Here is a 15,101-nt window from a genome sequence, read left to right on the forward strand (position 1 = left end):
GCTGGGGCAGGTCTTCCCGCCCCCCCTCCCCGCTTCGGAACAGCGTTCCGAAGTGGGGCGGCTGGGGCAGGTCTTCCCGCCCCCCCTCCCCGCTTCGGAACAGCGTTCCGAAGTGGGGCGGCTGGGGCAGGTCTTCCCGCCCCCCGTCCCCGCTTCGGAACAGCGTTCCGAAGTGGGGCGGCTGGGGCAGGTGATCCCGCCCCCCCTCCCCGCTTCGGAACAGCGTTCCGAAGTGGGGCGGCTGGGGCAGGTGATCCCGCCCCCCCTCCCCGCTTCGGAACAGCGTTCCGAAGTGGGGCGGCTGGGGCAGGTGTCCCCGCCCCCCCTCCCCGCTTCGGAACAGCGTTCCGAAGTGGGGCGGCTGGGGCAGGTCTTCCCGCCCCCCGTCCCCGCTTCGGAACAGCGTTCCGAAGTGGGGCGGCTGGGGCAGGTCTTCCCGCCCCCCGTCCCCGCTTCGGAACAGCGTTCCGAAGTGGGGCGGCTGGGGCAGGTGATCCCGCCCCCCCTCCCCGCTTCCGAACAGCGTTCCGAAGTGGGGCGGCTGGGGCAGGTGATCCCGCCCCCCCTCCCCGCTTCGGAACAGCATTCCGAAGTGGGGCGGCTGGGGCAGGTCTTCCCGCCCCCCCTCCCCGCTTCGGAACAGCGTTCCGAAGTGGGGCGGCTGGGGCAGGTCTTCCCGCCCCCCCTCCCCGCTTCGGAACAGCGTTCCGAAGTGGGGCGGCTGGGGCAGGTGATCCCGCCCCCCCCTCCCCGCTTCGGAACAGCGTTCCGAAGTGGGGCGGCTGGGGCAGGTCTTCTCGCCCCCCCTCCCCGCTTCGGAACAGCGTTCCGAAGTGGGGCGGCTGGGGCAGGTGATCCCGCCCCCCCTCCCCGCTTCCGAACAGCGTTCCGAAGTGGGGCGGCTGGGGCAGGTGATCCCGCCCCCCCTCCCCGCTTCGGAACAGCGTTCCGAAGTGGGGCGGCTGGGGCAGGTCTTCCCGCCCCCCCTCCCCGCTTCGGAACAGCGTTCCGAAGTGGGGCGGCTGGGGCAGGTCTTCCCGCCCCCCCTCCCCGCTTCGGAACAGCGTTCCGAAGTGGGGCGGCTGGGGCAGGTGATCCCGCCCCCCCCCTCCCCGCTTCGGAACAGCGTTCCGAAGTGGGGCGGCTGGGGCAGGTCTTCTCGCCCCCCCTCCCCGCTTCGGAACAGCGTTCCGAAGTGGGGCGGCTGGGGCAGGTGATCCCGCCCCCCCCCTCCCCGCTTCGGAACAGCGTTCCGAAGTGGGGCGGCTGGGGCAGGTCTTCTCGCCCCCCCTCCCCGCTTCGGAACAGCGTTCCGAAGTGGGGCGGCTGGGGCAGGTCTTCCCGCCCCCCCTCCCCGCTTCGGAACAGCGTTCCGAAGTGGGGCGGCTGGGGCAGGTGATCCCGCCACCCCCTTCGGAACAGCGTTTTAAAATGCTGGGGGTCGGGAGCGAAGCGCTGCCGACCCCAGCATTTTAAAATCTCCCCGTGTCCCGGGGAGATTTAAAAATGCTGGGGGTCGGCAGCGCTTCGCTCCCGACCCCCAGCATTTTAAAACCTTCCCGGGACACGGGGAGATTTTAAAATGCTGGGGGTCGGCAGCGCTTCCCTCCCGACCCCCAGCATTTTAAAATCTCCTCGGGACAGAGACTTCTCTGCTGTCCCTTGGAGATTTTAAAATGCTGGGGGTCTGCAGCGAACGCTTCGCTCCCGCCCGCCAGCATTTTAAGATCGCCGGGGCAGGCGGGGGAAGGCAGGCGGGGGGGAGCAAAGACTTTTGCCCCCCGCCGGCCTTCAGAAGAGGTCCTCTTCTGAAGGCCGGCTGTGGGCGAAAGTCTTTGCTCCCGACCGCCAGCATTTCCCTATGGGCTTTCGTCTTGCGATGCAAGCCCATAGGGAAATTCGTCTTGCGAAGCGCCTCCAAAACAGAAAACCCTTTCGTCTTGCGGGTTTTCCGTCTTGCGAGGCATTCGTCTTGCGGGGTACCACTGTACTATAAATGCAAAATGCACTGTTTACATAATTAAATAAAATCAAAATCTCCTGTGTCATTGGCTTGGTCCTGACTTGACAGATGTTGGCCCAGCCAAGAAATGTCACATCATTTCCTAAAGGTATTCAGACTCATTGCATACATGATGATAAGCCAAAATTCTACCCACCATCAAAACAAAATGGTTAGATAAATCATTCAAATACATTGACAGGAAGCAGATGGGTAAGGCTGAACCACTGTGGGGGAGCGATGTTACCTAAATATCTGAACATTGCCAGACATCAGCATATTATCATCAGACTTTCAACTATGGCAAATCATGTGGATCTCAGAATAATTTGGGATTTTCCATCCCAAAATTTAGAATATAAGGTTTTTGTTTAAATAACAATTTTCACCAACATTTACACCTGGAAATTTTCAAATATTGCAAAATATGAAAATGGTAGAAAGGGCTCAGTTATCCAAAACCAGAGTAATCTCCCCTCTCCAGTCTTTCACCACACTATAAAGCAGAGTAAAAGCAAACAACTGAGCTAAGTATTGCTGAGAGCCTTTAAATATACTTATATTTAGGGACATAATCAAAATGTTTCTTCATTATGTAGCAAGCCTAAATGAAAATTAACTCTGTGTGTGCATGTATATGTACAATCAAGGTGTCATATACTGTATTTGTATTTTGAATTCAGGAGCAATTTCTTGGTGCGGAGGAGAGAAGAGTATTGTAAACCTTTGATCCTTGACATGCAACAGGACTGTCCTTTGCTACTACTTAAAAATAAAAATGGTCACCACCTATTCTAACAAATATTTTGCAGTGTCAAAATTACCTGAATTGAAAACATTGTTTTTTTATATAAAAAACAAACCTGTTTCTTTCCTTTGCCCGAGCAGATTCAACACTCTATCATACCAGTATTTAAAAATAAATAAATAGCCGCATATCAATGCGATGAATAGTTATCTCTCTTACTGGCTTTTCTGACGGTGTTCTGCTAAGAGACTTTACAATTTCGTTTTCGGACGAAAGTACCGAAGTCGACTCTGGTTAGCTCAATACCACCTTTTGGTGTAGCTGCGATTTCAATTCAGTAGATTCGGGCCGAATTATTTACATGGGCCTTTTCCGAATGACAGTGCAGACTCAGAATTTCTGGGCTAACCCCCGTTACCTTCATTACAATTGTTAAATGGGTTAAATAGCAGCGATTTCGCTCTTTGTCGCGAAAGCGTCGTGCGCATTTCTAAGTTTGCCATTCCGTTACGACGACTTTAGATTTCGCTCCTGCAGATTCGTCGGTACCACTTTTTTTGGTCGTCTGGGCGCCTTCCAAACTCTCAGCAGCGGAGCAATCTTCTCTATCCCACGGTACCTAACCTGTACTAAGCACCCACCATATAAGCGTAATTCGTTTTATTTGGTTGGTCCAGCAGCGAATGTGCGAGGAAAGAATCGGGGCTAGATCTTCGCCCTCCCCATCTTTTAAGTCTAGTTGTCATTTCGAATTGAACGATTCGCCACCAGCCTACGTTCGCAGAACACACACACACACACAAAACCCGGAGAAGGATTAAAAAAAACAACCAACCTAATATCCTGCGGAAGCACTGGAAAACGAAGTGAAACGCGTGACCCTGTGAACGGTGGATTCCCTCCCCCTCTCACAGCCCAGTGTCGAAAGCGCAGACCAGAAAAAACAACACGACGACGACGAAGCCGGAGAGCCGGCAAAACCGTCTCCATAGAGAGGAGGGAGGGGTGGTGGTGAGGAGAGGAGCAGCGGTTCTCGCGAGAGCCTCGCCCGAGAGTCTCGCCCGAGCGCTCTGGCCCCGCCCCCTGGTCCCTGTCGGCAGCGGCAGAGGGTTGTCACCCTTTTCCCCTTCCCTCTTTTCTTTCCCCCCCTTGTCCTCCCTTCACAGGTCGCGAGGCGAGAATAGCGGCGGAGCAGCACGAGACGCCGAGAGAGAGCGCGAGGGAGAAGAAGAGAGAGCTCGCTCGCTCGCGCGGGGGGAGAGGGAGGCAGCGCGCGAACGAGCGCGAGAGGCCGGACGAAGGGAGGAGAAGGAGGGGGGGCCGCCGTCGCCGCGCGTGCGCCCCCTGAGAGAAGGGAGGAGGAGGAGGAGCGGGTAGGAGCAGGTGACGCGAGCGAGCGGGAGGCGGAGAGGGGAGCGCGCGAGCCCCTCCGCTGGTGAGGGGCGGCGGGGGGGGGGGAGGAGAACGCGCGCGAGTGACGGGTGCGTTGTGGGGGGGGCGGGGGAGGAGAAGGCCTTGCGCGGGAGGGGGAGGGAGCAGGAGGGCGCCTTGGGTGGGCGGGGCCGGGGCACCTGAAGGGAGGGCAGGAGCCCCCAAAAGGGCAGATGGGGTTGTAATTGAAGAGAGGGGTTTGGGGAGGGGGCAGTTTGTGTGGGGACTATGGGTGTTTTTTGGGGGAAAGGCCTTTTTGAGAAGGGGGTCCTGGGAGGAAGGCCTTTCCTCCTCTCCCTCCTCCAGCTGACCAGGCTGGGCGCCCAGGGGGTATTGGCAGGGGGTGGGGTGTCTGACTGAGGGTCTGAAGTTTTCTCCCCCGCCCCCGCTGGAGGCATGCATTTAGGAAGCGAAACGAGCCTCCCCAAAACAACGGGAGGAGGCGTGGTGTGGAAAGAAGGGCCCTTTGGGTGGCATCCGATGCTACAGAATAGAAGAGGAATAGAAAATTCCTATAGGGAAAGGGGCATTTTGAGGGGCAGGAGAACATCTGACGAGGGATGGGTTTTTTGGGGGGGTGAGAGAGAATCAAATTGTTTTGAGGGGTTCCGTTAGCAGCAAGGCAGAGTGAAACGGTCCATGGAGGGTGAGGTTGAAAGGGAAGGATGATCTGACAGGGTTTGAAGAGGGGAAGGGGGAGAAGGGAGATCTCCACCGATTGGCTGGATGGTAGAAATGGGCGATGTTGCAGAGATCTCTGTGAGGAATAGATTTTCCATATCTGCATGACTCTGTGAAAGATGAAGATGGGCAGAGAGAATGGGAGAACTGATGGATGTATTTAGGGGCCGTAGTGAGAGGGAGAGAGACAGAGAGCGCTCCCATTGACAAATGGGAACAATTAACTCAGGATAGCTTGGAGAGGAGTTGAAAAAGGTCGTGATAAATTGTAAAGCTTAGAGGTAAGGCCTTTAGAGGATAGAGGAGGAATACGAAAGTTAGGAATATTAAAATGAGCACTTACTCAAAATGGGGGGACAACAGATAAACCTTGCAATGTTTTAACTGCAAAGGAAATTAGAGGTGAAGACTGTGAGGCACAGAGAACATCTCAGAATGACAAAAACTTAGACAGGGAAAATAATTCTTAGGGCAAGCCTTTTTATCAGGAAATCTGTTGATGGGGAGGAGCCGAATATGCGGAGGAAGATGATTATTGATAAAGTTGAAGAATTGGGGGGGGGGGACTTTGAGGGTAGACCCCAGCGGAAAAGGAGGGCTGTGGATTTCGTAATCCCACTTTGAGAATTTAATTTACAGTATGCAATCTTCCTATAGCTGGAGGCATCTGAATTCAGATTGCTTCATCTTGCTTTATTTTAGTTTTAGGGTAATGCATTGTTGCATAATTTTGGTTAATTTTTAATTTGTGAGCATAAGTAACTTTTCCTCTTAAGTAAGGAGGAATACATGTCACCAGGGGATAGAATTGGGAGTCCTGATTCCCAGCATTCCCTATTCTAACATGCCATCTGTCTTCCAAGGAAGTCTTTTTATTCTACTGCCTGAGAATGTTTCATTATGCAAATTCGTATCCATCATTTGCTTGTTTTTTTACATTCACTTTTTGTACTTTCTTCCTAGTTTCCCAAGTGTTTTGTTTCACATTATGGACTGAACCAACTCCAACCAGGCTTTATTGCGAAGGAAGAAAAAACACACAGCTGTAATAGCTTGACCACAGACAAGATAATCCACAACAGGTACAATTTTATTCCTGCCTTTTACTTTCATGCATTCCCTTTGTGCTGCACTTATTTGGAGATCTATATTTCTGTTCTTATGCAATGAGCACGTTACAAGGTTAAAATTGCTGGGCTTCTCAAATGTGCATTATACTTAGAGAGGGCATGTGGTTCTGGTAATTATATTCTTCATATTCGATAGGAAGTTGACTATGAATAAGGGCAGGATAATGTATTAAATTAACATTTTTCAAATATGTAAAAGGGGCAAAAGTAACTTTGAGGTCAGACCAAGAGATTTATCAAGGTGATGCTTTTCAGGCATCAACCTCAGTTATTTCAGTTATTGCGCATTCAGGGAGTATATTATTAAAGGAGGGAGGCATATGTGTGAAAATAATTTGCACAGGGTAATTATTATAATTTTGCTTCTATGTTAGCAAAGCTGTTTGCCACCAGTGTGGCAACTCTAAACTACTCTAAAACTAGGACTGTGTATGCTCTGTGCTTAAAAAAAAAATTCTGCTCCAAGAAAAGCTAAACTCTGGTCCCTCTATAAATTATTTGTCAGATTATTGTAATCAGTGGCCATTATACCGCTACAAATTTGCTCCAGTTGCAGAAGTTACATAATTTCTCTTATTTTGCACAATTTATTCTACTATTCATATTTTAGGCATGGGAGGAGCAAGGCTGAATATGTCTCATTTTAGTCATTCAAAATCTTATTCAGACAACTCACTAAGATTGGAGCAGGGACTGCCTGCATGCTGTCAAGCATTTCTTCACAATTGTGTATTTTTGCTATTGCTTTAAAAGAATTTATAAACTACTTAATCAAAGAATCCCTAAGCAGTGTAATGAAATAATTTAAAACTGTTACCTGTATCAAGTTTAAAATTTAAAAACAAAATTTAAAAGCAAAATGTAAAAACAGGTATATGTAACTTGTTAACATGTCCAAGTAAAATTGCTGAAACACAAATAATTTTAGCAGCTATCTAAAACAGCTCAACAAGGCTGCTTTATAATCACAGTGGACAGAAGCTTGCTTTAAAAAAAAATCTGCACTATATACCACAGCTTTTGTTCCATGCAATCTTGCAGAACTGTAGCAGGTTCACAGTCCCTGCAATAAAGCTCTGCAAATCAAATCCAGGAAACCCAATTCTGAGTATGTATGTAATTAATCTCTCTTCAAAAGTGGCCAATTTAATAAAAGTTTTATAAACAGCAACAACAACAATTTATTATTTATACCCCGCCCATCTGGCTGCGTTTCCCCAGCCACTCTGGGTGGCTTCCGACCAAATATTAAAAACCGTACAGCATCAAACATTAAAAACTTTCCTAAACAGTTGTCTTTTAAAAGTAAAATAGTTGCGATCCACAGGGCAGGCACCACTACCGAGAAGGCCCTCTGCCTGGTTCCCTGTTACCTCACTTCTTGCAGCGAGGGAACTGCAAGAAGGCCATTGGTGCTGGACCTCAGTGTCTAGGCTGGACGATGGGGTTGGAGATGCTCCTTAAGGTATACAGGACCGAGGCCATTTATGGCTTTAAAGGTCAGCACCAACACTTTGAATTGTGCTCAGACCCATTGTACGGAAGTGTAAAATGGACAGCCAAATACCTTTGTGCAAGTCACTGAGCTTGTGCAATACAGTAATAGCCCTGGTGATAGTAAATGGATTATGGAGAAGAGGTACAGTTGTTCAGGCAGTTTAATATTAAACCCTCTTCTAGTTCTGGGATATACAGGCGCATCTGCTGGTGGTGACTATTCTGGGTTCAAAGGTGTCTACTTCAGAAATGGCCAGGAGTGGGCTCCTTTGTTATTATTAACTCTTTCTCATATTAGTAATCCTATTATCTAATGCACTGGTTCCATTTCTACTGCTCTAGGGTAAATGAGTCAGAATGGATCAGGAAGGTGGGGGTGACTTCCAGAAAACCCCTAACTTCCAGTGGAGAAACTACAAGCTCATCGTTGACCCAGTGCTCAAGCGGGCCCCGCACAAGGTCTACCGCTATGATGGAGTACATTTCAGCACTAATGTAAGTGGACAGATTCTTATTTGGATGGAGTTGGGGAGGATTTGTTTGAGCTGTGCTGAGAAAGTGAGGGTGGCTCTACATTTCCTGCTGTGTAATATCCATTGGACGTTCCAAGTACAGTACCCACTTTTTTCATTTGTGTTCTTAAGTTTTTAAACTCTTTGCTTCTCCTGCTCTGTCAGTGTACTGTGTGTGGGGTGGGTGCATTCTTAATTTTTTGGCGTTCTGTTGATTCTGGGTGGACAGCAGAATCCAAGGCACTGTTGCTCAGATTGTGTGATGGGTCAGTTCTGTGCCACACAGTCCCTAGATTACTTGTTTTGTGCACCTCCTCCTCCTCCTGGTTATCACAGGGTCCCTAACCCCAGCTTCCGTACAGATTTCTATGTCTTTGTGCATTGAGGCTCTAGATACTGGATATTTGAATGCAGCAATCTGAATGCTTTGCAGATCTCTGAGCAGGGCTGATGCCTAAAATTTTGGTGTTGGCTTCTGAAGAATTGAAGCTGCCTTTTAGGAGTTCTAAATAAGTTCATTTCCATTTTTGGCATTGGTTGTTTTTTAACATGGAACATACAGAGTCCTGTCAGGAAACATGGCAGGTGGGTTTTGTGTGCTGATGGCTACTGAGAGAACAATGGTGTGAGAGGTGAACAGGAAAAGGAAATATGCCTGTGGCTCATGGGGCAGCTACTGAGGGATTTTTGAAGGTGTAGCAGCCTCCCCAAAGGGTGGGAATGAGGAGGGGTGCTTTGACTGTAGAGGAGGCCAGGTATACCTAGGTTTATGAACTCCTTAGGCTCTTGTTTCATCTCACAGCAAGTCAGTCCCCACTTTTTCAGTGCCACTGGAATAATTGGGACTTGAGCAATTAAGACCCATTGAAACAAATGGGAACTTAAGTGGCTTAACTTTCCCTGGGTTGCACCTATAGATTCTCTGGCTTTAAAATGATTATAACAGTGCAAATAAAAATGTTTAGGTTGGTTTATGGCTATTTTATGAATGAGTTTCCTTATTAGCAGAAGCAATAGAAAATGAAAAAGGCATTTGATTTAGATCTCTGTCAGACATTGCTGGCATAGTGTTAAAGAAGAGAAAGCATTTGGTGGTCTCCAGCTCAAGTTCTTTGTATCCTATAGTGTGTTATTGCAAATTAAGAATTTCAGTACAGACACCTGCCCCAGTTCAAGCAAGACACAATTGGGCTTATGTCTGTTGGCTAACATTTGATTTGACTTCTGCTGTTTTTAATATTAATAAAATGTTTCATTTTAAAATTGGTTTCTAAAGTCCCTAGTAGTTCTTATTTTAGAGTTGCCATTAAACAATATTTGGTTCCATTTTAATTTCCTCCTAGAAATGAGGATGGGCCTTGTAGCATTGGAGCAGTTTGAAGAGCATACTCTTTGTCTCTTGGGTTGCCTGCCATACTTGAAAAATTTCTTTCTTAATCGTTAACCCACCTCTGAGGCTACCTTTGGTTGTTTGGTCCATTACTTGTTGGTTATAGAATAATTTCTACTGCTTAACTTTCATTGTTTTGCTGTGTACTGTAAAAGCAAGATCCATTGAAATCAATGGAACTTATTCCCACATAGCTTGTGTAGACTGTACTGTGTTATGCCCACTTTAGAGACAGAGATTGAGACTGAAACAACCTGTTTCAAATATGATTTCCTCCCAAAACCACTATAGTACTTGGAATTTGGAATATAAGGACTAAAATTTTTTTTTAGCCCCCTTTGCTAATCTGCTGTCTGTTTTGGAAAGCTGTTTGTTTGCTATGCATTGAGGTGCCTCTTAAGCTATTGCAACCAAATTTTGCACAGTGGTTTCTCACATCAAGGAATAGGTTTTTATCTATGTTTGAATGCCATTGGATGCCATTTTGAATCAAGATGGCAAACTGAACCTTTCAGAGCTGCCATATTCTGCCTTGGTCAGACCATCCAGTTCTGGGCACCACAATTTAAGAAGGATATTGACAAACTGGAACATGTGCAGAAGAGGGCAATCAAGATGATTAAGGGTATGGAGGAACAGTTAAGGGAGTGGGGATTGTTTAGCCTAGAAAGGAGACTGAGAGGGGATATGATAGCCATCTTAAAATATCTAAAGCAGAGCTTTCCAAACTGTGTGTTAATGTGTCATGCAAATGTACCCTGCGCTTCTGCCTGGACTGGAAAGGGGTTAGTTTAACCTCTGGTTTGTTAGTAAACTGAATTACCGTGTCGCGAAATGATGGATGTCTAAAAAGTGTGTCACCAATGTGAAAAGTTGGGAAAGCTCTGGTTTAAAGGGCTGTCACATGGAGGATGGAGCAAGCTTGTTTTCTCCTGCTCTGGAGGCTAGGACTCGAACCAATGGATTCAAGACAGCAGATTCTGAATAAACATCAGCTGGAACTTTCTAACAGTAAGAGCTGTTCAACAGTGGAACAGACTCCCACAAGAGGTGGTGAACGATCTCCTTCCTGGGAGGTTTTTAAGCAGAGGCTGCCCTCTGCAGAGGTTGGATGGTCATCTATCATGTATGATCTAGTTAAGATATTCCTGCTTTGCAGGGGTTGGACTAGATGACCCTCGGGACCCTTTCAACTCTAGGATTCTGTAACTTTGGCCACTGATTTCACAACTACACTGATTTTTTAAATTTTACAAAATTCTCAAGCAACACCTGGCATGAGGCTTCCAGCTTTAAATGTTTGGTGCTAAAATAGTAAGCCTGCTGTCATAAATACACTTGCAGTGATTCCCATCTAGCTCTGTGGAACTCAAGCTTAGACAACTGGGCTGTAGGATGTGTGCCTATGGTTGTTTACATGTACCTCAAGCTCTAATAAAATATTGTTATGCTAGTCCTTCCGTTAATATAGGAGACAAATGTGAAAACACAGACGCCTGATTCATGCAGCCCCCTCTCCTCCTTAACCTTTCTTAGGCTCCTGATGTCAGTCACAGCTCTGGCATCTTGTCTCACCAATGTAATGAGCACAAAATCCAAAAGATTCTACACGCTGAGAGCGTAGCTCCTTCTTGAAATATTCTGATCATTGCAGGCAAAGGAGGAGCTGTGTCTTCCTCTGTTTACAGTCCCTTTTCTTCCTGCATAGCATGGCAACATTTGATGTGCTTAGTTTCACTTTTCTTCTAGCCTGAGAGTCTGCTTCCCTTGTAGCTGTTGCTTTGTTTGAAAATTCCCCTAAGCAACAGAAGAAGCAGCTGTGACAAAGACACAGTTCAAAGCTATAGAGAGCCTGGGGGCAGGTGGACAGGGGAGAGAAAAGGTGCTGTGTTTGAATCTATGATGAATTGATGATTTGGGTCATGTTTGTTCAAATAAGCATCAATGACACTGGGAGTCAGCCTTAAAATTCCATAAAAGAATAACAGTTTGTAGCACTCAGACCCGTAATTGCCCAGAATCCCTTCCCCTTCTAATAAGGTTTATTGGAAATATGCTTAATGTAACTTGGTGAAATTTACTTCCAAATAAGTTACTTTGGGTTGGGGTGGAAGCGAAGCTGAGTATGATGGCCATATGCACACCTGGACTTACCTCTATTTCTACTACTAATTGTGCATACAGTACTGTTAATTTGCAGAATCCCCCCCCCCCCCCGGACTGTGTTTGTCTTTATCAGGAGGATAAAGTGAGGGAAGATCACTATTCTCATTGATAGATGAGAGGAACTTGTTCAAGTCTATAAAATGAATCCATACAGAGGTGGGACTTCGGTTCACCCCAAAATTCTAAATCTGCGCTACACAGTTTTTTATAGCATTCCTCAAGAGCAGCCACTAGTGTATCTCACTCACTTGAGCCCAGATATAGACATGTTTATTGCTTATATTCTGGGAGCAGCTTAGAAGGAAATTTGACTGCTCATACCAGAGCCACAAGTCCACATGTAGATCCTTAACTGAGAAGAATTATCATTTTTTTTTCATTGCAAATGGCAAATCACCATGAAATGCTATGCAGCAGTCCTTAATAACTGGAAACATACACAAAGTCCTAATGTACGTTACTACCTTTTAAAATACTTTCCCCTAAATCTTCCCATGCTTTGCTTGTTTTGTATTAACGTCTTCTTTTCACCTGGATTCAGGCTTTTAATGAACATTACAGCTAAAGCATTCGTTTTCGTTTCATATCATATCTGGGGCTCTTACTTTTTTCTGGTTAATCCAGATTAATTGCTGCTTGAATGCTTGGAGAACTTTACTGGGGTATGATTCTCCAGTGTTCAAGCAGTGCTGCAGAGAATCATAGTGTATGATCTGCATCCTGTCCCAGTTGTCTTGCTGCCTTTCCCCTGAGAACCCAGAAACCTTCAACATAGGCCAAGGCTGGAGAACATGTGGCCCTCCAGATGTTGTCAAACACCAGCTGCTGACCACCTGAGCCAGCATAGTTAGTGACGCTGGGTGGAGTTCCATTCCAGCAGCACCTGAAGGGCCACAAGTTCCCCATCCCTCATCCTAGTCTCCAATTGTGTTTAATTTTTGTCAAGTATTGGGGCAGAACCAGTGTTCGAAACTCCCATTGTTCTAGGTTCATTTTGCGACAGGGAATTTCATTAGCGTGAACAGTTTCTGAGCTTAGTACTGCGCCTAAGATTTCAGATTAAAACTGCAGAGTGGAAGGAAAGGAGGACCTTTTTCTGCCTCCGCACTTCCAGCTACTCTCTATAGACTGGAGAAGAGATTCTCTTAATAGTATTAAGGGGTGGGCAGGGGAAGGACTACACCATGTGAAAATTGAAAGAAAAAAAAAAGATTTTAGCTGCAGTTCATTCATTTTCAACTTTGTATTCTTGTTATAAAAAAGCGTGCCTAGACATTCCGTTGTCGTGCCCATAACCTAGGTTTAAGGTGCCATTTAGCTCCTAGCTTTCATATCTCACTTTCTAACACTGGGCAGAACCAAGAAGCACTTTTTTATTCCAAGGAGTTCTGTGTCCTGTAAAGGCTTTTTGCATTGTTAATGCCTAACAAAATCTCTTCTCAAGGATTCGGGCCTCGCTCCTGTGGGTGATGTGCGGGATCCCAGACGCAGGATATGGTCCAAGAACAGAGACATTTCCCTCCCTGTCCCAAAGTTTAAGGTAAGCTACACCGCACCTGATCATGTATCCTTCTCCAAGTCTTCCAGATCCTCAGCACAGCATTGCTGCCACATCTTCCTTACCTGGAAGCCTGGTAAATGTTCAGGAGTGGCCAAGTGTATAGCTTTATGTCAGGCTGTAAATTAATTGACTGAATTCTACCATAACTAGTTAACCTGGGATTTGCTTACATTTCTGGCCATCTTGAGGAAAAGACAGCTTGTGGGAAATCTGATAATTGAGTGTGTGAAGTACAAATATATGTCCTGATCTGCCTTGACCTTGGGGCTAAAAGACAGCAATTGTGTCTTGGAGAGAAAAGTTATTGAATTCAATCTTAAGAGGAGAAATGTGATGGAAGGGAGTGCAGGAAAAGAGGAATGGCAAATAGAACTGCATGTCTTTTCATTCTTGTACTCATTGCTGAGTTCTTTGAATATGTTGTTGTGAAATGTCAGTGGATGATGATTGTGTACCTCCACAGGGAAAAGCTGGATTCAAAAAGCAGTTGAAAATTCTTCAAAGGGGGAAAAGCTCCAGAATTTGCCTTCGTAATAAACTGGGCAGATTAAGAATATCTAAAGTTCATTGACTATAACAAATTGTCTGGATTCATGCAGATATGGTGATTTTTTCTTGGGAAATTGCTAGGGTGGTAGTGGGGGGCAGGGAAATGGTGTGTGTTTGAGGTTATCTTGTCTTGGGTGGAGTTTGACAAGCATAAAATAGGAGGTTCAGGAATCTTGAATGCACTGATGAAGGGTCCACCCAGGAGTTCTGCAATCTCTGAACCTCCATTGGCAGCCCATTTTAAAGCTTTTGCTGACTATCCAGAGCATTGGATGATTTTTCTTAATTATTGGGGTGGGGGGTATGCTCTTTGGCAATTGATTTAGCCCCCTCGCCCCATCTCCCCTTTTGTTTCTTCTGCAGCTGGATGAGTTCTATGTGGGTCAGATCCCTCTGAAGGAGGTGACCTTTGCCCGGCTCAATGACAACATCAAGGAGCCCTTCCTGGCGGACATGTGCAAAAAGTATGGAGACATTGAGGAGATTGAGATCCTCTACAATCCGAAGAACCGCAAGCACCTGGGCCTGGCCAAGGTGCTCTTCACCAGCACAAGGGGAGCCAAGGAAACAGTCAAGAACCTGCACAACACTTCGGTCATGGGCAACATCATTCATGCTCAGCTCGACATCAAAGGTGCTTGTCCTCCTCCGGCCATACTCTCGGTTCAGTCTTGCCACCTCTGATTCAGAGTAGTTCCCCTTTCCAATAAACGGCTTTTCTCTCCACAGGTCAGCAGCGAATGAAGTATTATGAACTGATTGTGAATGGCTCCTATACACCCCAGACTGTCCCCACTGGAGGCAAAACACTCAATGAGAAGTTCCCAGCGGACTCGGTGAGTCCAGGTTTAGGGCCACTTTTTCACAGGAATCCTCATTGAAGGATTTTCTTCTGTGTCCAGGATATGATCCTCATTCCTCATAAAAAATATAGCCATCCTTTGACTCTCTTCCCCTCCCACCACTACTCCTCTGTCTTCCCTCTCTGCACTGCCTGCCCACAAGGCTTCTGCCACCTGCTGGTTGTCAATACCCATAGGAAAACAATGCTCAAGTCCTGCTCCTTTGCTAAATGATTGGTATTTTCCCTCGGAGGGGGCTACATCCAAGTCAGCTTGGAATTAGCTACATGACTGGTCCCCATATTTCAGTCTAGGTGGGACTGCATGGTGAATAATCTGCTCTCAATCCTTCCCTTTTGCAGTCAGAGTCCCGAAGGCGCCACTCAACAGACTCCTCATACGCTAGTAACACAATGCCTTCAACGCCTGGCAATGGCACACCTTCCTCTCAGGACACTCCTTATTCCAGTGGTAGGCAGGATACACCTTCTTCGTATGGCCAGTACACGCCACAGTCGTCCCAGGGGACACCATACACTCCCCGGGGAGGGACGCCATATTCTCAAGATTCTGCTTACTCCAGCAGGTGGGT

General features: G+C 47.0%; 1 protein-coding gene across 6 annotated transcripts in view; it reads left to right on the forward strand.

Annotated features, from left to right (window-relative positions):
- The first annotated feature begins 3,846 nt into the window (after positions 1 to 3,846).
- Positions 3,847 to 15,101, forward strand: part of SETD1A (SET domain containing 1A, histone lysine methyltransferase) — a 29,338-nt gene continuing 18,083 nt past the window's right edge. For 3 of the 6 annotated variants that reach the window (XM_077917915.1, XM_028704130.2, XM_028704131.2), the window contains exons 1-7: positions 3,847 to 4,123; positions 5,826 to 5,944; positions 7,832 to 7,984; positions 13,002 to 13,097; positions 14,031 to 14,301; positions 14,397 to 14,503; positions 14,872 to 15,095. In XM_077917915.1, the coding sequence (XP_077774041.1) occupies positions 7,847 to 7,984; positions 13,002 to 13,097; positions 14,031 to 14,301; positions 14,397 to 14,503; positions 14,872 to 15,095 (836 nt within the window). In that variant the 5' untranslated portion in view covers positions 3,847 to 4,123; positions 5,826 to 5,944; positions 7,832 to 7,846. Of the gene's footprint in view, positions 4,134 to 4,162; positions 4,186 to 4,759; positions 5,144 to 5,825; positions 5,945 to 7,831; positions 7,985 to 13,001; positions 13,098 to 14,030; positions 14,302 to 14,396; positions 14,504 to 14,871; positions 15,096 to 15,101 lie in introns of those variants that run through there. The other 3 variants (XM_077917916.1, XM_077917917.1, XM_077917918.1) reach the window with 3 other exon arrangements.

This window comes from Podarcis muralis, chromosome 13, assembly GCF_964188315.1.
Source record: "Podarcis muralis chromosome 13, rPodMur119.hap1.1, whole genome shotgun sequence".
Classification (NCBI taxonomy): domain Eukaryota; kingdom Metazoa; phylum Chordata; class Lepidosauria; order Squamata; family Lacertidae; genus Podarcis; species Podarcis muralis.